The sequence below is a fragment of the Lotus japonicus genome, chromosome 4 (assembly GCF_012489685.1).
Source record: "Lotus japonicus ecotype B-129 chromosome 4, LjGifu_v1.2".
NCBI classification, from domain to species: domain Eukaryota; kingdom Viridiplantae; phylum Streptophyta; class Magnoliopsida; order Fabales; family Fabaceae; genus Lotus; species Lotus japonicus.
This window is the reverse complement of record NC_080044.1, coordinates 79,937,975-79,962,402: the sequence shown is the minus strand read 5'-3', so window position 1 is coordinate 79,962,402 and position 24,428 is coordinate 79,937,975. Positions and strand designations below refer to the sequence as shown.

General features: G+C 33.3%; 2 protein-coding genes across 2 annotated transcripts; one reads left to right on the top strand and one right to left on the bottom strand.

Annotated features, from left to right (window-relative positions):
* Positions 1-142: 142 nt before the first annotated feature.
* LOC130713904 (probable LRR receptor-like serine/threonine-protein kinase At1g63430) lies at positions 143-4,676 on the bottom strand. Its single transcript, XM_057563731.1, has 14 exons — positions 4,311-4,676; positions 4,081-4,207; positions 3,743-3,881; positions 3,520-3,591; positions 3,259-3,402; positions 3,011-3,160; positions 2,623-2,739; positions 2,479-2,543; positions 2,018-2,272; positions 1,728-1,933; positions 1,497-1,632; positions 1,263-1,420; positions 944-1,147; positions 143-763 (listed from the first exon to the last, which is right to left on the bottom strand). Exons 1-14 carry the CDS (start codon positions 4,311-4,313, stop codon positions 518-520), a joined length of 2,022 nt encoding a protein of 673 aa, XP_057419714.1. The 5' UTR covers positions 4,314-4,676; the 3' UTR covers positions 143-517.
* Positions 4,677-22,208: 17,532 nt separating this feature from the next.
* Positions 22,209-23,522, top strand: LOC130711877 (protein LURP-one-related 4). The gene is made up of 3 exons (XM_057561652.1): positions 22,209-22,525; positions 22,639-22,854; positions 23,074-23,522. The coding sequence occupies exons 1-3, from the start codon at positions 22,301-22,303 to the stop codon at positions 23,206-23,208; spliced, it is 576 nt and encodes a 191-aa protein (XP_057417635.1). The 5' UTR covers positions 22,209-22,300; the 3' UTR covers positions 23,209-23,522.
* Positions 23,523-24,428: the final 906 nt, after the last annotated feature.

Below are 24,428 nucleotides of genomic sequence, written 5' to 3'. Positions count from 1 at the left end.
AATGAAGATGGAACATGAATTGGCTTTGCGTGCAGGTGCAGCATAATCACGTACCAAACTAGTTTGTTAATGAAGAATGGATCTTGAATCATGATAGATGTGAATCACATAGTGCTCAATATAACTAAAAAAGCAAAGGAAAGGAAAAGAAGTGCTCTGGCACTATCTTCTTTCTTTCATTTATCAATTCATAGACTGGTACTCATCAACCACCATATACAAGAATACGTGTCATAGATTCATGTTACACATTACCTTTTCCAAGTTTTGAGCAATCATTTACATTCTGTTAATAAAATATAATATAAAATGATTCATGTGTATTACTACCTAACAACATAGTTGGTTGGTTCTTGATATAAATATCAGACCTCTATGTATGACTATGTGAGAAGTAAAATTGGATAGGAAAAAAACCAAAGAAAAGTAACTAGTCAGGTAAGTATCACACAGGTTATAGGTTTGCTTCAGACTTCAGAGTATGTTTTGTTAGTTTTGAGCAATCTCAATTCCTTAGTTATGATGAAAGTGCTAGTTCAGCCCAAGCCAAAGATGATGCCTTGAGATCCACGCTTATAGATGTGTCAATTCTTGTCTCAAGCATGCTGCACAATTCTCTCATTGATGGACGTGCAGTGGGATCAGCATTGATACAAAGAGATACTACCTCACATATTACTTTCAGCTCCTCATCTCTAAAATGCTTCAACTCAGGATCCACCACATTTGACATTACATCTGGCACTTCAAGATACTCTCTAGCCTGCACCACATTTGAGTTTAACATTAAAGACTGTTTGGATCAGCTTCTATCGACGTTTACCATAATCAATTTTACCAAAATTAATTTTATCTTTGATTAATTATGATCATTCTGATCCAAAGATGGACTTAATACTTAGAGGGATGCCTTAAAAAATCCAAATTTCAGGAAATTTCTTACCCAGTCCACCAAGTACCCTTTGTCCTTGCAGTAAGGAGGTCTCCCACTGATTATCTCTAGTAGAAGTACTGCAAAAGCATAAACGTTTCCTTTGGTATCAAGATGGCGTGCTTCAAGTGAGTTTCCAGCACCTTGGCTGCTAATAGAACCAGAATTTTTTTCTGATCTTTCAAGAATTGACTTCCAACTTTCAAAATCAACCAGCTGCAGATCATGTTTAATTACAATGAGAACAATAAATATGTAGCATTAAACAATAAGATATCCACCATGCTCATAATTGGTATGTTAGAAAATTAAAACTAGGTTGCAAGCAGACCTTAGGGGAAAAGTCTTCTGTAAGGTATATAGAGTTGGAGTTCAACTCTGAGATAGTGAATGGGGGTTCAACTTCATTGTGCAGATACTTGAGCCCGCGTGCAATGCCTATGATAATTTTCATTCGCCGTGTCCATGAGAACTGGCACCCTTCTCCATCTGCAGCCATAGTTTTATGTTTTAAGCAATTGAAACACTGAAAATGCATATACAAGAGCTAAGAAACTGGACTTACAACAATGTAGGTGCTCATAAAGTGTCCCATTTGATGCATAGTCAAAAACCAACATCCTTGTAAATGGAGTGCTCTCTCTACAATAGCCTAGTAGCTTCCCTGTATTATCATGATTTAACCTTGCCAAATCTACCACCTGCATGAAATCCATAGCAGCAAAATTTAAAAACTTGTTCAATTATTTGTCTCTCAATTCTTGCACAATGTATAACATTGAAATGTTCCATTTACCTCTCTCTGAAAATAGAGCTCATGGTGTCCTGTCCAATTCTCTTCCTTGATGCAGAGTGAAATTACAGCAATTTCAGGCCCACCTTTCATTGTACCCTTGTAGACCACACTATCTGGTGAGGACCCAATTATGTTGCTGAAGTCCTCACAAGCCACTTCCAGCTCCTGTCTGCTATACCTCATCACATCCTTCAACATCTCTGAGTCTGCACATTGATAGTGTTAAATACATTCAAAACAGCTATAGAACTCTTAAAGTAAACACATATTAGAAAGCAAAGAAACCAAACCTATATATATTGCCATGTTCTCTTTGTCGCTTGAAGATTTCTTCCAAGGAATGATGATAGATGATTTTTTGTTACACCTCTGGAAAGCAGTGACAATAGCAATCAGAAAGAGAGAACCAACCATGGTTCCCGTCGCTATTTCTAGAGCCAAAAGCCAAGCAGGTTTTGATGTTCCTTGATGCTTGGATACATGTTCAGCAACATGATGGTGCTTTGGTTTCACTACCGGATGGCTCTCTGCTGGTGAAGCACCAGCTATGAAATAAAAGTTCATTATTAGATGAGAAACAAGCAAGGAACAATTAAATGCAAAGAGATATATCCTGGTAAATAGATCAAGTGCATGTTAGATTCACAAAATTCATATTAAACTTGTAATATATGAAGGGAATCAAGTGAAAAACACTTTCATAGGATTTATTTGAAGATACATCCTCATTCTGATATTATGTCATACGTACCGCATTGTACAGAAGTCCGCTGTTTTATGTCTTTGAGATGGAGACAATTCCCATGAAAGCTTGATCTGTATTACAGTTTATTTTTTTTTAAGTACGGAGGTTGACTGGAATGGCAAACATGGCAAAAAAGACAAGTAAAAGTACCTTGGAAGATACTCCAAACATTTGGGTATGCTACCAACAAAAAAGTTATATGAAAAATCTGCAACTTTTAGCTGAGAAGAACGACAGAAGCCAGTAAAATTTGCATTTGAGGCATACCTGAAGAAATAATAGGAAAATTAAGAATCAGATCAACATCAAGATCCAAATTTTTTTAGTATAACTTGGTGTTGTACACTTAATGATGAGCTTGACTGTGTTTTCTAGCTACAACTTAAAGCACATTCACTATGCGAAAGGTGATTTATGTCCCTCTAATCCTTGTACCCAATAACTTCATCAGCCAGATGAGAGAAGACTCATTACATGAATGAGGACAATGAGTCTCTAAACAAACTATCCCAATTCAAATTTCAAAACTTTCACTCACATTCCATGCATGTTTGAGGCAAAGTTTGAACTGCCACCAGCAGGAACAGGTCCTTGAAGTTTATTCCTATCTAGCCGAAGTTCTTGAAGGTATTTCAAATTTCCTAGCGCTGGAGGTAGCCTACCAGTCAACCCGTTGGACTGCAAGTTTCTACAACAATGCAAATAAAGCTAAATTATATATGAATCCATGACAAGATATAAAGAGTCAATGATTTCATTATTCGAAAAGGAGCATATTGACTTTACATTTTTACAAGTTGGGTCAAGTTTCCAAGCTCTGGAGGAATTGGTCCTGATAACTGATTCTTTCCCAAATCCAACACCTTAAGAGATGTCAACATTCCCAATTCTTTAGGTATTATTCCAATGAGATTATTTCCATGCAAGATCCTAAAACAACAAGAACCAAAAGATTGTTACAACCATGATGTTCCAGTATCATAACACATGGTAATAACACTGAATGCTTTTAGAATAATGGATGGATAGGAAAAACAAGGATCATACAATTCTTGCAAGTAGGTGATTTTCCCGAATTCTGGAGTAAGAAACCCCCTTAATAATGCCCCTGATATATTTCTGCAAAGAAGAAATGTGCTAATCTTAGAAATGTACAGTATGTCATCAATTGATCATCTCAGTCATGAATCATGTCAAAATTCAAATAGCAAGAAAGGACTACAAATTACAACCATAAAGGAATGTACTAAATGGATCCATGGTATCTTACAGCTTGATGACATGATCTCGAGTCGCCGTGCATGAAACGCCATTCCAGTCACAAGGATCTGAATCCAGAGTATTCCAATTGGACAAAACCAGATGTGGATCTTCATACACAGCTTCTTTGAATGTTGTCAGCGCCGCAACTGCATAAAAAAAATGTAAATGCTTCATTACTGTGAATACTGAATACAATGAGGACTAAAACTACAAAACAGAAAATGCATTTTGCTACTTGATAACACTGCACACATTAATTTAGAACTTCAAACAAGTCAAACAGAGATTCACAAAAGTGAAGAGTTGAGATCTGAGAGAGAAAAGGAAAACCAGTGATAACTATACCTTCATTTGAGACCACCTTATTAGAAGCCACAAAAGAGAGCATGGAAACCAAGCCCAGAAACAACAATGAAGTGCATGACTCCATCTTCTCCCAAAGCTTTCTGCACTCTGTTGTTCCTTCTTCCTTCTAAGCAACAAAGACCAATGAGCTATTTTCCAGTGAAAGTATAACTCAGCAGCTAAAACAGATAGCAAAAACTGAATAACCCAGAACTTGGTAGGATTTCTACCATGTCTCAATGAAGAAATGGAAGGTGAAACATGTGCTTTAAATCCTAGACTTGAGAAATGCCACTGGATAGAAGAAGAAGAAGAAGAAGAAAAATGTGAAGGAGGGTGACAGTGAGAGTGACAGAGTACTAGATTGAATTCTGAAGACAACCCAGAAGAGGTTGAAGCTTGGATTCAAAGAGAGTTTATCTAAGATTGGATTTTGATAGCACTTACTTAGGCTGAAAATGAAAGGGTCTTTTGTTTTTGAATAAAAATGGAAGTTTATGAAGTTTTGAGATTTTTCTACTAATGATTGCACTTCCAGCCACAAATGATCTGCTTCATTGCAATTTATGCCTTAAATTTAGGGACATCAGAAATTATAGCACTGTCAGAAGCTGCTCCAAGATCACATAATTGTATTTACATAATACCAAAATTTTTTTATAAAAAACACATTACTTTAAATTTAATCACTATCACTTTTTCCTTAGTCAATGTCAATTTGTTAGCAATAGTTGTGTTGCTGGTCAAAAGTCATTTTGAAAAGCACTACTGATAGAATTGGTAATTTTAATTGTGCTGTTGATGTATGTATGGTTAGGTGGTACATGTTAATTAAGCAAAAGTGTTTTTTAACAAATAAATTCCAAACTTCTACATTCCACAGTTGTTCTCCATCTAAAATCATTATTGAAGGTACTGTCACGCATCAAACATGCTTTTGGTCTTGAGGTGAGGTTTATAATACTAAATAACAACCCTAGGCCCACCCTATCTTTCTTTTCTAAACTTTTATTTAGTCTTAATAAATAAGCCACTAGTACCTAATTTTGTCATGAAAAATGGAGTGAATTCAGCTTATTTATTAATTAGTATACTCTCCTATGTCTTCAATTTTATGTCCTTCTTTTTAGTCTTTTGCTTATTACAGCTAAAATAGAAAAGAAAAGTAAATATGAAGACAATTTGATTTTGATTTTATTCTGTCTTTAATGCTATATCATTTTACTTTTGTTAAATGGCATTTAGTAAGTCTGTTCATATATGAAAGGGATAATAAAAGACAAATGGAATGATGTTTAAGCTTGTTGGCAGTACTTCTAGGCAAGACCCTCTTAAAAACTTGGACTATATTTAAAAGAGGAGCCTGGGAATCTTATTGATCTTGAATCAAATTGCACAATAAGAAGCCTTCAAAACCCAGTTAAGCTTTGGCAGTTGACCAAATAAAAAACACATAATTCTCAAGCATAATTCATTTAAAAAATGGGAGAAAATGAATTTAATGCTGTGTCTGTGCATATATATTTTTAAATTATGATTTTGTATTTGAAGTCAGCTACATGATTAGCTATATAAGTATTGAACATGTAGCATGAAGACAGGTTGGGTCCTCAATTGGTAGAACTTTTAAAATGTGAGAATTGAGATGGTTTTTGTTTTAGCTTTTTGTCAAAGTTTTCCATCCACATCCATGTTAGAGGGAGGGTCTGTGAGGCTTCCTTCAGCCTGGCATGAGGAATCCACACATGTGCTTGCTTTGTTATAAGGGCTCCCACATGCCTTTCTTTATTCAGATATACTCTCTTCCACAAGAAAGAGAAATTCCTCTACTCAATTTCCTTCTTCTTTGTTAGGTTGCTTCATTGAATTGGTTGCCTCCTCATTTCCATTCAATTAATTCCCTATCATACTTATTTTATGGTGCACAACATATATCATGCACGAGAGATAATCTAATTTGAGTTATGAACATCCACATAATGATGGAATCGGCTCTTTCAGCAAAAAAAATTTCCATTTGCAAAAATCCGAGATAAGATATTATTAAGGAGAATCAGACTTATATTACTTGAACTTACCATCCGTTTGTGTAATCTTTCTTACTTGGCTTTATTGCAATCCAGGAATTTTCCAAAACCATGTATATAGAGAGGAGATTAAAATGTGTCCTGTAAAAGTTCCCTGGCTGATAGACTAATAAAGTTGCCCTACCAATACAACTCTTGCAATGTGTAAATGTTGTTTTTGTTATAGAAAATTTCTTCCTGTGCAACATTATCATTTTCCCAAAACATTAAGGTGTGTGCATTTGAGGAAACATATAATATGTTGAGGGGCGGTGCTGTTAACACTAAAACATAAAATTCCAGAAGATTCTCATTAGACATTATATTTTTCATTAAAATTGTAATACATTGAGTTATATATGAGTTATCTTAATTTTCCTCTGTAACCAAAAAAATATATATATATATGAGTTATCTCAGCTGTAAACCACTTAAATCTTTTTTTTTCTTCCAAAGTGAGACTTTTTGGATTCCGAAAAATCTTCTATTTCTTATTTGTGAGATCATTTTGGCTTTGTTCTCTTGTTTTTTCTGCTAAACAATTATATCCTTAAAGTCAGTTTATCTGTCTTTTTTGTAATCAAAATTGATTCAAGAGCAAGGAATTCAAAGTTAGACACATACATGATATAATATATATTAGTTAATTAGATCTGGGAAAGAAAGAGCACCATTGTGTAGGTGATCTTAAAGTAGCTAACAGTAATGATTCACATGTTTTCAAGTCAAATCATCTTTCTTACTTTGGAAAATTGCCAATGTCACACAAACATGTAGACAGAGAATCATTTAGTTGATAATTATAATTTACCTAGCTTCACGTTTAAGTATGTCTTTGGAACCAAAACTTCATTGAACATGCTAATAATCAATGTCCTCAACGGTACATGTTCTAAGTTCTAACATGTACTAATGGTCGCTAGCTCCATTACTATGCTCTGCTGATAGAAAGAAGTAATAAAAATATTGAAATTAAGATATGGTCCCAAACTCTGATGATTGATGAACCATTATTTTCTTCTGATGAAACATTGAAAGATAGGGTCCCCAAAACTGCAGTAATTGGCTCATTAAAGCGTGATGTTTGAATATTCTGGTAGATGACTTGAATGGACCTTCAAAACTGTTTCTACTTCCAGTGATTTGGTACCAACCATCATAAATTACCAGTCACGCTAGGAAAAGAAGATTATATAAAAACTCTTTTTTCATTCTTTTTTACTTCTTTTGCTCATTTTTTTTTTCCAGTAACCTATTTTCATAACCAATAGTTGTGACATTAATTTCTCACTTTAACTGCCAGCGCATTAAGTAGTAGAAGTGTGATCAATGAGTTTTTTTCATTTAAAAGAGTTCAGAATTAAGCTCTCACCATTTGCTTAAAGTAGGAGGTGTTAAACCACTATGAGAAGTCATATGATTTGTTTTGCTTAGCTTTTTAGCTTTTTAGCCCCTTTCATTGCACAGATTCATATTGATTTTAGGTCCCCCTGTTCCAATGATTCCTAAGCTTTTTTCCTTCAAGCCCGTACACTATCTACCAGTATAGAATCTTGGAACTTCGGCTAGATCAAGTAGCATACGGCCCATGAATCTTGGGCTACATGCGACAAAATTGGTGGCACAATTTAAATTTAAACGTTAATTTGAGCATAAAGCCCATAGCATATTCCATAGTTACTGGCCCAATGCAGAGCAATGAGCCAAAACTGAAAATATGATAATTTTGCAAACGCATTACATATTGACAAAAAAATGCATTTTATGTTGCTATGAACCTATATTTATTACTTGCTGTTAAATCTTCATTTTTAAAGAACAATTTTTTGTTCAAAAAAAAAAGAACATTTTTAATCCCCACATGAAAACCTTACCTTCTCCAATAAATGTAAAAATTGAGCATGTCTTTTTCATCTGTTTAGATTTTAGAAGATAGAAATTTTAGTCCGTCTAAAAATAGTGTAACACGTGAAAAATCATGTAACATATCATACTTCAAACAAAAGTTTTTTCTTTTTTCTTTTCAAAGTGTCTATTGGGAAATAATATAACTGATAAAAAAGGAAAGCATTCTAGAAAACAAGTCCATTAAATGCTTATAGTATCGTATATACATTTTCATAAGTTAATTTTAACAACTTACAAAAATAAACTCAAAATAGCTTATACATATATGATAAATTATTTAAATAATTTTTTTTTATAAACACCTACCCAAACATTTATGATATACAAATAAGATGTTACCATACACATCTGAATATAGTATAAATCATGTCATACAATACAATACAATATCTTGTTTGGTACCAAATACAGCTTAATATTAAAATTTCATCCGGCCATCTACTACTTCTTATTCTCCAATCACTGTAGCTAAAAGAACACCAATGGCGAAGCAACACGTGTTCTGCTCGACCTTTTTTTTTTTTTTTTCAACTTGCCAGGTCCAATACGATGCCGTTTCTGATTGTAGTCTGTTTCTCCTCATCTCTCATGAGATGAACCTGATTTCTTTGGCGTGTGTGCTCTCCCTTTCTACCTGCTCCGCCGAACCATCCATCACCTCCTGATTTCTTGAATTCTCTTCCACAGCCGTCCTTTTCTCTCCATCAATCCGAAACCCTAGCACTGATTCAGTGTTTTCGTTCCTCTTTCCACAACCCTCGGCGTGCTCCCACAGATTCTACGGTGATGGCCATCACATCTCCCTGCGTGGGTAAGCCTTCGTAAACAGTTGTTTTTTTTAACTTCAACACTGATTTCGTCCTTTTTATGAATTTTTTATCTGATATAGTTTATTAGATGTGCATTTTTTGGGGGATTTGGTACTTGGTTTAGCATTTCTTATACGTTTCCTCCTAATTTCGTCCCATTGCTATCTTCTGTTCTTGCATTTTTTATGCATCTGTCATTTCTATTCTGAGCAGAAGTTGGGATTAGGTATGTAGATGGAGGGTTATAGGTGGAAAGCTTTACAAAGACTCTTCTATTATTTTGTTTCTTCATATCGATTTGGCTATAAATATCCCCTCAGTTCTCATTCAACCACACTTCACCCCTCATTCCCCTTCCAGTTAGCTCTGCTATTTAACCATTCATTTGTGTGTTATCAACTGTTATGCAAAATATTTTGTCTTCTTGCCATTTGTTGCCTTCCTGATTTCTTTTCTCTTTTTCTCAGATATATGTACTCTGGAGCTCTATTTTTTTAAATCAATGGTTCTGCTGGTGCAACTAATAAAATTATGCAGGAGGGGCAATGGTAATTTTGCAGCTAATTCAATGGTAAGATTGCTTTGGTTCTAATAGGCAATAGCTGTGTTTTTTCTTTTAGCAGGTCTTAATTTTTAATGGTCAAAGTTTATCTGACATCTTTCAGAAGCTTTCATTGCTATTTATATTAATACTTAAATTGGTTTGATTTAGTTGGTGCATTGTTATTTGCTTCCTCTATGAATTTGTGCATTCTTTTAGTGTGCAAATGGTGAACCCTTGACTGAATAAGTTGTAGATATTTTATTTCCATATTGGGAATTTGTATTGCAAATGGTGGATTGTTACATTGAATATGACTTGGGTGTCTTTAACTGATATCTCTAATGTAGTATTTTGCTGGGATTTTTGCTGATATGGACAGTAGGATATGGTGAGGGATGACAAATTTGATTTTTAAGGGGGACATTTTTTATGCTGAAGTGAGTGATTCAGTATATCAAGAAACAGTGGCTTTCTCTTTGTTGGTAAGGTGATAGATCAGCATAGCAAGGTGACTTGGTTATTGGACAGCAAGGCTTGAGGTCGCTTCTTTTTTATTCAGGATTGATGATCTTGGTGGTTTTGATGCTCTATCATGAGGACAAATGCTGCTGTTTTACAAGGAGCTCTAATGCTCTTTTAATTCTTCCTAATTGCATAGAACTGTACATTATTCCTTTCCTTGTCTGTAGCTTTAGCTTTATAGCTTTTCTCCCTTTTTGTTGTGAGCTTGGCTGGCATGTTTAACCATCTATTGCTCTGATCTCTTTGTAATTTGGTCTTGGACTGTTTCTCTATTATATAAATATATTTGGTTCTTAAAAAAAAGAGTAGTTTCTTTTCAATTTTTAGTGTCAAAATTTGGTAACACAGATCTTCATACTTGAGTTTTCTTCCCCTCTTTACAAAAGGAAGCACATAAGCATCTACAAACATTGGATATCCAATTAATTTAGTAACTAAATACTTAGTGAACTACACATCAGTGATAAAATCTCTTCGATGTAAAGCATAAGAGAGAGAGAGAAAGAGAAACTGAACAGAAAGTGTGATTTCATTAACTGAACTAATAGAATGAACAGATCACTGTATTTATACAGTGTAGAACCCTAATAGATTCACTAGATGTTGATAAATATACATAATTAACTATAATAGACTAACAGAATATAGGAGAGTGTGATCAAGTGCATCACACTCTATACTATGCATAACTTTATCCTGATTAGAAAGAGATTCACTAAGTGATTGTATCCTGATTAGAATAAAGCTTCTCTTTCAAATGCATAATTTTCCATCATCATTATGAAATGCATGTTATTTCTGAGGTCGAAAATGTCTTCTTAACTTCTTATCTTTGCATTGACTAGGCTCAAACATTATGGAGTTCTATGGAGGCAGACAAGTTATGAAGTTTTGGTAGTTTTAAATCACTTAGTGAATCTCTTTCTCTCTTGCTCATGTATGTTTTTCTCATATTTTCAGTGAGGGAAATTTCCTACATGCTAAATCCAATTTTGTTTTTGTTACTCACCACGCATATGTGCTTTTATAATGGCCAAAGACTTAAAATGATAAAATAGCAGTGCCTCACCTACAATTTACTTTAGTATGAGCTAAACTGACAGGCTAACATATTCTTGAAGACTAAAATTTTTACTGCTCATTATTTGAAATTTGGTGGAAATTTCTCAGCTTCTGACAGAGTGGAATTAGCTGAATGTGATCTAAAATGCTTAGAATTGATATCTACATTGTCAAAGCAATAACAAGCCACTCATTAAGGCCTTAAATGGAGCATTGAGAGGCAGCACCCCTGATGCCTGGCTTGGGATGGTTCTATTTTTGGGATACCATGGAAGAACCTTTTGCATAACTTGGAAGTTAAGTGAATCACTGATGATCAGTTGAAAGTTTTCACTGAATCCATGTTACTTACTCATTAGTCATACTCTAACTTGATTACAATTATTGTGTAGTTTCTTTACATTTATTTTAGTATTCAAGATATGTTTTGCAAAAAAAACAAGCAGTTGCTGACTCACCAGTGCATGATGCTAATCTTCTGAGCTATGCTAATGGCACATGTAGAGGACTGGCACTAGAAGCAAGAATTCCAGCTTAAAAAGTGTGTCAGAGTGGTGGAAGCTTCAGCTCTTGATAGAGTTGTAGTATGTCCATCTCTTTGGTGGTGGAGTCTCATTCTACCATTACATTGTAGCTTCTCATTATATTTACTTGGATTTCAGTTCTTATTATCCTATAAAATTAGTATGTATTGTAATTGCTGCTACTTTAAGTAAATAAGTCTTGTTTCAAAGTAGCAAAGTAAATTAAATAAATTTGGTTTTAAAGCCAAAGATAGTAGTTCTTTTTTCATATTTCAGAATCATGTGTATACAATACTCTTACTGCATTATTAGTTCAAAAAAAAAATTATTTACTACAAAACTGTTTTAAGCTTATTCTGTTCTTATGTGAAACTGGAATGTTTGGTTTATTTTCGGTTACTGTGATATAAAGACATCATGGTTGAACTGTTTGAAATTTGAAATGACTAATTGTTTATTTATTGTTGTTCTTGAAGTTATGTTGTTTAATGGTTGCAGTATCTTAGTGGATGAATAAGAGTGGTGTGTGCATATTACTGAACATGCAGTGCACTTGGACCTCATTGCCAAGGTTCATGGGTTTTCTTCTGCATAAAGCTATTTTAACAGCTTGAAGGAACAAGACAAAACTGACAAAACTATTTTAACTGTTCTCTTGAATTGCTATGTTTGGCAGCGCCTAATTGATAAGTCCCTCTCCCATTTTCAGAAAATGGAGGAGTTGGTCCCCGTGTGCTTTTGAACGAGACAATTAATTGGGTGGAGAAAATAATGATGTTTCTGCTATATTTGGGGAAATGGTCAGATATAGATAGTGGATGTATAATAGAATCAAAAGAGAGAAAAGGCAGAGGCGATGAGGGTGTATTGAATTGGTCTTTAGCCATGGAGCTGTCATTTATGTTTTACTCTTTTATTTTCCTATTTTCTGCGATTGTTGCTTTTGGGCTTTGAGTTAGCTAAGTAGCCTGATTGCTTTTTCTGCTTTTCCAATTTGTATTTGGGTTTAGCACCCGTTGTGCTCCTTATATGAATTGTTTGCCTGCCCAAAAAAAAACTAGCTGATTATGGACAAGAGCAGCTAATGAGACTTATACTTCCTAATTAAATCAGAAGAAAGCGGAAGTTTAGTATCTAGAAAGTATTGCAACTTACTAATATGTTCTTCTGGACTGAAAAATTTGCATTATGGTGCAAATGCAAACATTCAAGCTTATGTCATTAAATGATAAGTTTGTTTGTTGGCATCTTGCTGTTATACGTTATTGTTCATACATCACAGTACTAGGAGACTAATTTATTTCTTCATCCACAATCATTCTGATATAAATCCAGTTGTTTTTAGTGTGATCTCAGTTGAGCTTCTAATTTGTTTTTTTCGGTGTTTTTATGATTCTATTGTTTTTTTAGGCTAATTAAGTCTATTGCCCTCTATTATCCTTTGCATTTCATGTGAGAAAATTATTGAGGAGCCTTGGGATTGTGAAATCTTCATTTTTGCTATGTTATCGCTATTTTCATAACCTTGAATGTTTTGGTAATACATACTAGGCTCAAATAACATGCTTCTTTGGATAAAACTGTCTCATCCTTCATGTCTTCCCTTCATTTTGCTTAGGATTATACTGCATCCAAACTATATTCCTATGGAAAAGCATGCTAAAATCATGGTGGACAGTGGACAATCAAATGAGGGTATGACCTCTAAACGTGTATTAGATCCTATATTGAGAGAAAGAGAAGAAACTATGTCACATGATTCGAAGCAGTTTTAGACATTATTCATGAGTTGAAAAAACCCATTTTCATGCCTTTGACTTTTCTTTTTGAAAACAGGCATGTAATTGTTTTGTTTCTAAAATAATGAGTCAGTTCAATTCTTCATGCCTCTGCCATTTTTTTCTTCTTCTAAAGTATAAAATTTGTAAGAATTTCATCAATTCAAGCTATTCAAAATGTAAAAATTGGATCATGGCCTTATAATTCTGAAAAATTTGCAAAGTTTTTTAAACTGGTACGTAATAGTTTTTTAAGTTTTTTTTTTTAATTTAAGCTATAATATATTTATAGTTCTTTCAAATGTATTGTAAAATAATTTTTTTGTTTATCTTTTTATTTTATTAGAGCTAAAGACGAGCACATATCTTATATAAGAGATATTCCCGTATATATTGAGAGGGGTTGTTTCTCAACACTATCTATACATATTATTTTCGAAAAGTAATAAAGGATATTCCTATTTTTTTTAGTGAATTTAGAAAAATCTCAAATATGTGGATAATAAATTGTTCCCTAAATTTATGATTCAAAACCGTGAACAAACAGATGAGACAGAGACCATATGGCCAAACTGCAAGGCGTTGGTTAATTAGTTTGTTGAATTTGTCAAATTTAAAATCTGTAAAAATTATTAAGTGAAATACCTTTGATAAATATTACTTATAAAATTAGGGTACAATGTCGTCTATAATAAATAGAAAATGTCACCAGTGATAGATAAAAATAACTATTAATTTATTTGATATGACATCAATGATTATATAACTCATGTGCTTATCACATGATTAGTCTGAGCGAATTGTTAAACCAAGTATGTGTTTAATGTGTTTGGAAATCACAAAATTTAATCTTTTTTTTCAGTGACATCATTAAAATCTTCTAGCTAGAGAGATGCTTGAGAGGCGAGTCAAATTGAACAATTTTGGATATCAATGATTATAGTCTGGGCGAATTGTTAAACCAAGTATATGTTAATGTGTTTGGCAATCACAAAATTTAATCTTTTCTTTCAGTGACATCATTAAAATCTTCTAGCTAGAGAGATGCTTGAGAGTTGAGTCAAAATGAACAATTTTGGTCTCTAAAAGAAAGTTGTTTCCGGGGTGAGTTGTGTTTTTAGCTACCATCATAATTAAAAATCACAAAAGCACACATAACACACCTATACTAACTGGAGTGATTATGGCTAGACCAGTATAGGTTAACAGAATAACAATAAATTGCTGCTAAAATCTTTGGGCAATACTTATAGAATTTAAGAAACCAATTAAGCTAATTGGATTTAGAACTTTAAGGATTTAAGTGCATGTAACTTCACTTTTAAAAAATTAGGATCACTTGTCTTTTGCATTTTAATGTATGTAGCTCATTTGCAAGCTCATGGAATAATGTTGGGGAGTTGTTATTTGGACCCCCCACATTTATTTGAACCCCCCTTTAAAGTGCAAAAACACTCAAATGCCCTTATCTACGCACTTTCAAAGTGCGTAGGTAACGCACTTTCAAAGTGCGAGCGAAAATTGGAAATGAGGTACGAATAGATGTCGGGGGAGGGGGTCCGAATAACAATTACCATAATGTTTTGTTGACACTTCTTATCCACATCCACCTTAGATATATAGGAAGAGAAAATAGAGAAATGAGATAGAAAAGAAAGTGAGATATGAATAAAAATCATTACTCTTGGATATGTGTATAAATATTTTCTTTTAGTTTCAAATATCTCTCTCACAATCTAATGTAGTATATTATTACATTTCAGACAACTTTTCATCTTTTACACTAAAGATTGCGACAAAGTGCAAGTTGACATGGGTCAAACATAATTAACATTTGAAACTCATCTAATTCATATATATATATAAAAGATAAAACATTTAAACATAAACACAAGGTAATAACGACATATAAGTGTTTGGCTAATTAAAATTGTGTCTTAGAAAATACTATTATTCCATATCTATCAAATTCTGAATAATTGTAGTTAGCAGTGTAGTTCGTGAAAAACTATCCGTGCATTGCACGGAAAAACGGGTTTAATACTAGTATAAAATATACCTGATTATCAAATCTCTTATCTTATGATGTGTACCTAACTAGCTCTAATAGAAACTTTGAGTTTATGCATGCATCAAGTCACACAACACACAACATAATGTTGTCATATGATATTTTTTAAAAGGATACTATAGCTTTTTCACTCACATTGTGTATTGAATATTTATAATTATGTTGAACATACGATAATTCATCATATAATATGTTTTGATAAAATTAATTTATATAAACTGACACCCATTGTCAAACCTATTTTTTCTTTTTTTTTTTATGTAATTATGATTCATTTGCATTGAATAATTCTTAAGAGTGTGATTTTTTTTTTTCAACTAAAGGTATCATACATGTAATTATGTTTCATTTGCAAGTTCGATTCTAGCCAAAGGTCTCCCCGATGTGTTTTCTAAGGTTAAACTTTCAACCTCAAGAGTTCAAACAATCACTTTTAACAACTATAAACATCATCGATTGAGCTTAAAAGTGTTAGGTTTCAAAAAATATATACTATTTATATTTCCTATTGTCATTATTTAATTACAAAATAAAATATCGTTGAATTTTTCCTTTCTATCACATTTTCAAAAAAATTGCAATTTCATTAATAAAAAATATGACATTTTATTATTAAGAAAAAAATATTGAAACGGAAATGATTTTATCAAACCATACAAATCGTAATGCAAGCAAAGTACAGATAAAGCTAATAATTAAATCTGTGGCTTAATCAAATATTCAAATACATAGAACTGCCGTCAATTGATTCTATTATCCTAATGTATATGTGACTTTTTCTTGTCCTTAGGCACAAGGAACCCTAGTTTACATTGACCAGCTATAGCACACAATTAATTACGTAACTTAATTGAATGTAATAAGTGAAAGTGAAAGGAGTCGAAGAAGGGCTTTAAGACCCGTTTAACAAAATAAAAAATGAGAGTTCTACAAATTATTTAAGCCTCCACAAAAACGTGAATATGTTATGGGTGGCGGCTAACAGCAGCATCGTCGATTATTCAATTTCATCATCATAACCGAGGATAAAATTACATGTTATATATATATGTTCTAAATGAAAAAAAAAACGACATTTGTGGTTGGTTGCTCATCACATAGTCTCTTAACTATAAGATCGAAAGTTTAATCATTATTCGTGAGAATGAAACATATTTCATGATCAGACGTTTAATGCAAACACGATGATCAGAGATTAATTAATGGTGTAAGCTGTGCCCCTTGTCTGAAAAAAAACATATTTTTGTCTCCTTTCATCTGTTCTCGCATATAATTTCCTGTTCGAGATTTGTTTCCCACCACTCAATCCTTATCGAATGGTTTGGCAGATATCATATATTGTCTATTCCTAGGGGCCCTTGCCACATTAAACAGTGAATGGAGTCACACCAACTAATTTATGTTCATTATACATATCTCTTTATTTATTTATTTATATCGCTGGAGAGTTTAACTTGATATTTCCTACAATTCTATTGACATTTGACCATGTTTTATTTTTTATTTCATCCATATATTTACTGTTTTGGCTGTCTTTTGTGGAATTGCATATTTCAGAATAATATTTACCAAAAATCGTGTATTATAAGAGTTAAGGGCACGTATCTGGATTTATTTTTGACATGGAGAATATTGCTTTTCTGAATGCATGTCATTGCCACCTAATAATGTTCGCTTGAGATACACAAAATCTGATCATGGACATGGATTCACTTTGAATTAATTGATTCCTCTATATATCAGGTGAGAGGAGTGGTTTATGGTGAGAGATGAGAGGATTAATTGGTAACCATCAGATAAAAACGAACGGCTAAGATTTAATTTTCATTTTAAAGAGTCACGTGACATGTTCTTCTTCCTCTCTTGGGTGTCGTTTGTTCTGCTTCCGTCTTCTTCCTATCTCAAATACTTTGTCCATCTTCTCTTCTCTCGTCTCTTTGCCCACATACTTGTAACGATGAAGCAAGGTGCTGGAATTAGAGGGGACGAGCGGCGGCGCTAAGCGGCGGCGGATCTCATAATGGAGGAGGAGAGTGGCGGCAGCTCGCGGCAGACTAGCAGTGCGTGGTGGTGGTTCGCCGGAAACAGAGGAGGTGAGGAGAGTGGCGGTGGCGCGCGACAGACTAGCAGAGCGGGGTGGTGGTTCGCCGGGAACAGAGGAGGTGATGGTGGCTGGTTCAGATCTGAAAATGGAAGATGGCGACGGAGCAAGGGCAGTGGCGACGGCGCACGGTGACAGAGAGAGTTGCGCACGGTGGTCGCGCAACACCGTCTCTCTCGACCAAGAATTGTCTTTTTCTGTATTATAATCAGGGAGGTATTTCAAGCAATTTCTAGGAATAATCCTTTCAACAATTTTCCAAAGTCCAAATCCACCATGGCCAATTAAATTGAAAGATGGTTGAATCGTAGGAACAGATTGAAATCAAAAGGGTGAGAGAAAGTGGGGCGGAGGGTGAGAGAAAGTCGCAGAGAGAAGGAAGAAGACGTAAGGTGTGAGAGAATGAGCATAGATACTCACGTGCATTTCAAAATGAGAAAATAGATCTGAGCCATTTATTTTTATCTGATGGTTACCAATTAATCCTCTCATCTCTAATTATAAACCACTCCTCTCACCTGATATGCTCCCTCTATATATATATATATATATATATATGATGCAGAATATCACACATGATATACACATTTTGATTGACTCAGTCAGTCGTCGAATATGTCCCCCCATCACATGCTTGAGGGTTGAGATCTGTGCATGTTAACATGTATTCAAAAGAAACAAGTAACATTACCAAAAAAAAGAGAGTAAAGAATGTATTCATAACCATCAACCTATATATAGAGACACATGAATTATTGAAGAAGAAAAAAAAACATGTAAAGAACCTGCAGGAATCAATATATAGTCCATGTTGAGCTACTCCTTCCCGAAAAATTCAATTAGGAGCACCACCAAAATTAAGGAGCCCTACTTAGGTTTTTCAAAAAAAGATGTTGTGATGTACTTTTTAAACTTTTTCTTAAAACTAATAACTTTTTTTTTTTGACAAAAAATTGTAATAGTTTAATAAATTGTATATCTTTTTCAAAAATTATATAATTATTATATTTGAAAACTTATATTAGATGAACAACATTTTTTTAAAGAAAATAAAATGAGCATGCTCTCTAAGTGTTTGATGAATATTAATATATGATAAAATATTTTGGGGAATCAAACGGGCCAGAGGCCCAAGAGAATAAATTTGGCCCACCTTTTATATAATATACGTATAGTTCCTATGCTCTAATATAGTGTCTTTGGTGTGCTGTCTTTGTAGGCATTCAAATTCACGTTTATAGTTTTTTAACCATGATTTTGTGATTTGGAAATGGTATACACGAATTATTTTTTTGAATTTATAAAGCATGCATATTCTGATTATTATAATACAAGTATTTGAAAAATAGAAATGACAGTTTTATGAATTATCAGAGTTTATAATTCTATTTTAAATAAGCACAATATTTTTATATATCCCTTTATCATGGGCGAAAACATTGTAATACAAGAGGAACTATTTCCACACTTGATAATTATCTTGACCTAATTAACAGCAGCCACTTTCTTCCCAAGGCAAAAGAGAGCGACAGGATAATGATTAATTATATGATGTAGCAGATAAGTATACATTATTATACACAATTATGGTATGTCATTTCCATTCATGACATGAACCGCCACTTAATTCATTATTTAGGCAGATAACTACAAAAAGCAATGTAAGCACTTGTCTGCACTACAATGACATCAACGACCACCCACAATAATTGGAAATGAACTATGTAAAATTCCAAAGTTGTTTTCAGTTTTTAAACTTATCTATCACTCTGCCCTTCAAAGTTTTCTGCTAATGCCACGTAAAAGAAAGTCCTTTTCATAAGTGCATGTTTAATATAACAATTTTCAATTGAAAGTCAGAACACATAACATAAACTAACTCATCTAAACAAATTAAGCCGCGTTGGCTACTCCATGCTTATTCTATAAACTCTGTGTTTGCGCACCCAATCTTTTGCCTAAGACGTGCTTTAATGGGATATGATAACTCTCTCCACTACTTCCTACTGGCAAAATTTTCAAACTAACCTATGGTTGGTTAATAGTTAGTTAGTCTACGTGACACATGTTTGATTTCCTCAATGTCTCATTTCAAGTAATTTTATGGATAGACAACACCTAAATTGGAAGAGCATGTTAGCCCTACCAAATTAAATATGGTTGTTTATATATATATATATATAGTTAGCTCGAACAAAATTATCTTTCGTGGAGATCACATATCTTACACAAAAATATACATACATAGGAAATATTTTTTTTTCCATACCATAACCGTTTGTCCCTTCAGCTAACTCCACTTCACCGGAAATTTGATAGTTTAGTTTGACTCATGTCATGAAAATGACTCACCAGATTAAGAGTACCAATAACTTTTTTTTATTAAGACAAGCATTGTTAATGAGCGGATTTGTTATCACTTCTAAAAATGTAGAGTAAAGTACACTCACCCCTCTCAAGGTTTGTTAGAATTACACTCCACCCCATTTTTATCTAAAATCTACACCCCACCCCATTTTATATAGATGCAAATTTAGTGACGAAAAATATTCTTCATTAATAATTAGTTATTATTTAAATTGTTAATCAATAATTTCAAAAAATATTTTCAATATAATCCAATAAATTTAAAAATGAAAACATCACAGTCCTCCTCATTATCTCAATCGCGGTCTTCCTCCGTAAATTCACAATGCAAATTCTGCAATAGCACACCCGACCGGTTTACAAATCATATCTCGAACATAGGGAAACATGCTTGTGTTTTCAGATTTGGTAATAATTCAATTTTAATCAAAATAATCTCTTTATACCTCAAATTTTGAAAATTGGATTGTAGACCCAAAAAGCAAGACAAATGGGTGAAGAAAATAGAGAAACAAAATTAAGACATATGAAGTGGATCGGAGGTTATTAGAACCCAACGATGCGGTGGAGCACCGTTTTTAACAAAATCCAACGACATCTTAAACCAACAGAGCGTTCGCTCGCAACTTAAAGGGGGTGAAGTTCACAAGAAGTAGTTGAACAGTTAGCTTTGGGAATGTGCGATTCACGTTCTGTGGTTCAGGTCGCAACAAAACTTTGATGCATGGTGGTGCCATGGGGTTTCACATTCTGGGATAGTGGCCGTCGTGTTAAAGGAAGCAAAGGCTTGGTGGTGACCGTTTGTGGTGAGAAATATGATTTGGAGACAGATGAGACGTGGACTTAACAGACAGAGTGGATTGTTTTTTTAAATTTAATTCAGTAAAATTATTTTCATAAATTAATGTATGATAGTGTATATGCATTAAACTTATTTAAATTTTAACTAATTAGTAATTATTTTTTATTAGTGACGAATTTGTTTTCGTCACTAAATTTTGCCTTTATAAAAAATGGGGTGGGGTGTAGATTTAAAAAAAGAATGGGGTGGAGTGTCATTCTTGCAAACCTTGAGGGGGTGAGTGTATTTTACTCAAAATTGTAAAATGAAGAAGTTTAAGGTATACAATTTTGTTTTTTCATACTTTAATTTTTAAGAAATTTGTCAACAAGATAATTTGTTTTTTATTATGATGTTTTTAACTAAAAAATAGGTTATTGGTGGATTTTGAGCAAAAAAATTGTTTTATTTTATTTCTTTTATGATCCAAAACCAACATCAAGGAAATGACACTTTGAATCCGGGAAAATGTTAATGAGTGTGATATGTATAACTTGAATGATATAATGGGATTTACCACCTATTGTAACCCGGTTTAAGGGTTGAATTTTACTATGAAACGCCTCAATAAACACACATGCTTAAAGGCTTAGAAGGTTGTGTACCTCTCGAGTCATGATCCACTATAACATGAGTCACAAAAGGAAGAGGAACACACAATGATGCATATGGCAGAGAGCCGACTTGACCTACGAACTAAATATATGCCCATGAGTCATGAGGCCATATATTACTACTAGTAATAAATAGCGGCTCGTAACCCTCGATGACAATTAACTTGATCATTATTTCATTTAATATTTAATAAACCACATAAATATAGCAAAATGAATGCTAACCCAAGAGGTCACGAAAAATCCTATAAGAGAGGTAGGAGAATTAAGTGATGAGATTATCTTCACTCTAACGTTAATCTTAGACTCGTGCTTGGGACCTCCAAAATTTAGGAAGAGAACATGATAGACTTAGGATGAGTTTGGGGCTGCGTCTTATATTTGAGCTAGTTGTGTTTAATATTGGAATCTACAATATAATTCTTTTGAAGAAATGCAACTCAACTATTAATAGTCACTCTGTTGTTTCACCGAACGTATTCTTCAATTTATGAAAATGTATTTTTCTGACATTCAGGAATAATAGATCATGCAAAACATCTAGCATTAAGCCACAAAGAAAAAGTTGTTTTATAACATTTATGTGAACTGCTTCCCACTTTAGTTTTCTGAGATTAAATCTAATATATATGAAGATGGATTAGTGCGTGATCCACATAAAGCATGACTGTAACACCCATTAAGGTTTAAATAATGGCTGATTAATAAATCCAGGGGTTTGATCCATGTCGATTTCAAAAAAAATAAAGATCCATGTCAACTTTTTTCAGTTATGAATTAATTAGAATTCATAAAGCATTACTTCCACGAGTGCGATGATATTTAATTGAATTATCTCCCAAAGGTGCTTCCAGGAAACTGCCAAACGCGTAGGGACAAGTAGAGGCTTATAAATAAGCTGCTCAACAACAGAGACTAACAGAACACAACACAACTTCTTCTCTCATACTCAAACTCAAAACCAAACTCAAACTCAAACTCAAATTCAAACATCACAATTAACACTATAATCAATGGCCAAGATTTTTCCTCAAGAATCCACATCCTCTGAGTGCATCAATTCTGAAAGAGAAACATTTACTCTATGGATGAAATCACTTGTTCTTCACTCTAATGGCTGCACTGTCTATGATTCAAATGGTGACATCGTTTACCGAGTTGATAACTATGACAGGAAGGGCACAAGAGAAGTTAACCTCATGGATCTAAGAGGCAAAGTTCTCTGCACCATAAAAAAGGTACTAGTCTCATTTAGTCTTATAATGTTTTTCACCAAGCTATTGTTGGTATTTATTTTAATTTAATTTTGTATGTCTTGATACAATTTTTAACATTTACCTATATTTTGCAGAGGCTACTAGCTATTGGAAGCTGGGAAGGTCACAGATATTGCAGCAATTCTAGTTATACAAGCCAGGAACAACCATGGTTTCAAGTTAAAAGATGTAATACAGGAAAAGTAGCTTGCCAGATCAAAGTGGGGTGTCAAAAGTACTGCATAGTAAGAATCAGTGGCAAAGCAGCAGCATTTAAGATAGTAACCAAAGATGGACACATAGTTGCAGAGGTAATTGATTCATCTTTTATTTTTTAATGCTTACAGTGTGTTTGAATTAGCTTGTTTTTTGTCAGAATCAATTCTGCTACTCAAAAAGTAGTCATCAACTCTTCAGAATTGATTTTGGCTACAGAGAGTTATTTCCAAACATGCTATTTAATTATACCTAGTGAAATTTAAAATTTGAGTTTGGTATTGATGTTAATGGTTAATTTTAAAATTGTGCAGGCAAAGCAAAAACACTCTCCCTCAGGTGTTGTTCTGAGCAATGATGTTCTGACCTTGGATATGGCTGCTGGCACGGATCATTCCCTTATAATGGCTTTGGTTACAGTTTATGGATTGATATGCGGTATAATGTAAATATTTAGTGCCAATTATTGGTGCATTCCTAATGAGATTAACACAATTCACTTGGAGTTACTAATTTGGCAAGGTTGGCTCAGATCATCATGTTGTTCTCGATCATATCACTTTTGTAAAAAAATTATATGAGAAATTTTGTAATCAGAGTCTGGCTCTGTTTGTAAGAAAGATCTTGAGCTCTGTCATCAGGAACACAGAGATGTATGTATACTTTTTTTTATCAGCAGAGATGTATGTATACTTGTATTGTTTACAGATGTGTAAAGAAAGATATACTGTACATTAATTCCAATCACTTTTATAATTTATCACATCCTCATTTCAATCTATTCTATTTTATCTCTCTCATGTGGTTCGGGTGGAATTAGGGGTGTTCAAAAATTAGATTGGATCAACTGTGAAGGAAAAAATCATCCAACAATCCGATTTTATCAATTTTGTTATTTCTCATTCTATAAATAATTCTCTAAATTAAAATCCGAACCTAGTTTAATATTTTTTCCTTTGAGTTTGGCATATATAAATATGAAAAATATATAATAGATAACGATAAATAATGCATAATATCAATATTGCATTCAAAAATCAAAACTAAGCCAATATTTTTAAAAAGTATGATTAAATTTATTCACTTTAATATATATTATTTATTTAAATAATTACTAGATGATACTAAGGTGGTTTTGTGAACCAACTTGTGTGTAATGGTTATAGGACATTGCTAATGCAAACACATGGAGCTAGCTGCTAATGTCAGATACAGATATTACCGTGAGTTTTTTAAAATAATATATAATATGAAATTTTATCTAATAATTTAAATTTTTGGAATAATTGATTTATTGACATATATTAGAGCCTCTATCATCAATAGATCTAAAGTTTGATTTTTTCTACCTTTAATTTTTCAAATAAAAAGTTAAATATCAGCACATAGTTTTAAGGATCGAACTTCAAGAGTTCAATGTTGCTCTACCATTTACAAATGTTATTTTTTTTATAGGCAAATGTTAGTGATTAGTTGTTAGTAATTACAAATGCTCCTCTTCAGGATTCGAACCCTGGACCTCCATCTCCAACACATATAGCTACCCTTAACTCAACAAAGTGAGCTACCCCTCACACCTATTTACTAAGCTAGTTCAAGAGTTATATTTTCATATATAAGAAGTATTTGTTTTATCTCTAGTTAATGTGATATTTAAACAAGAGGGTTT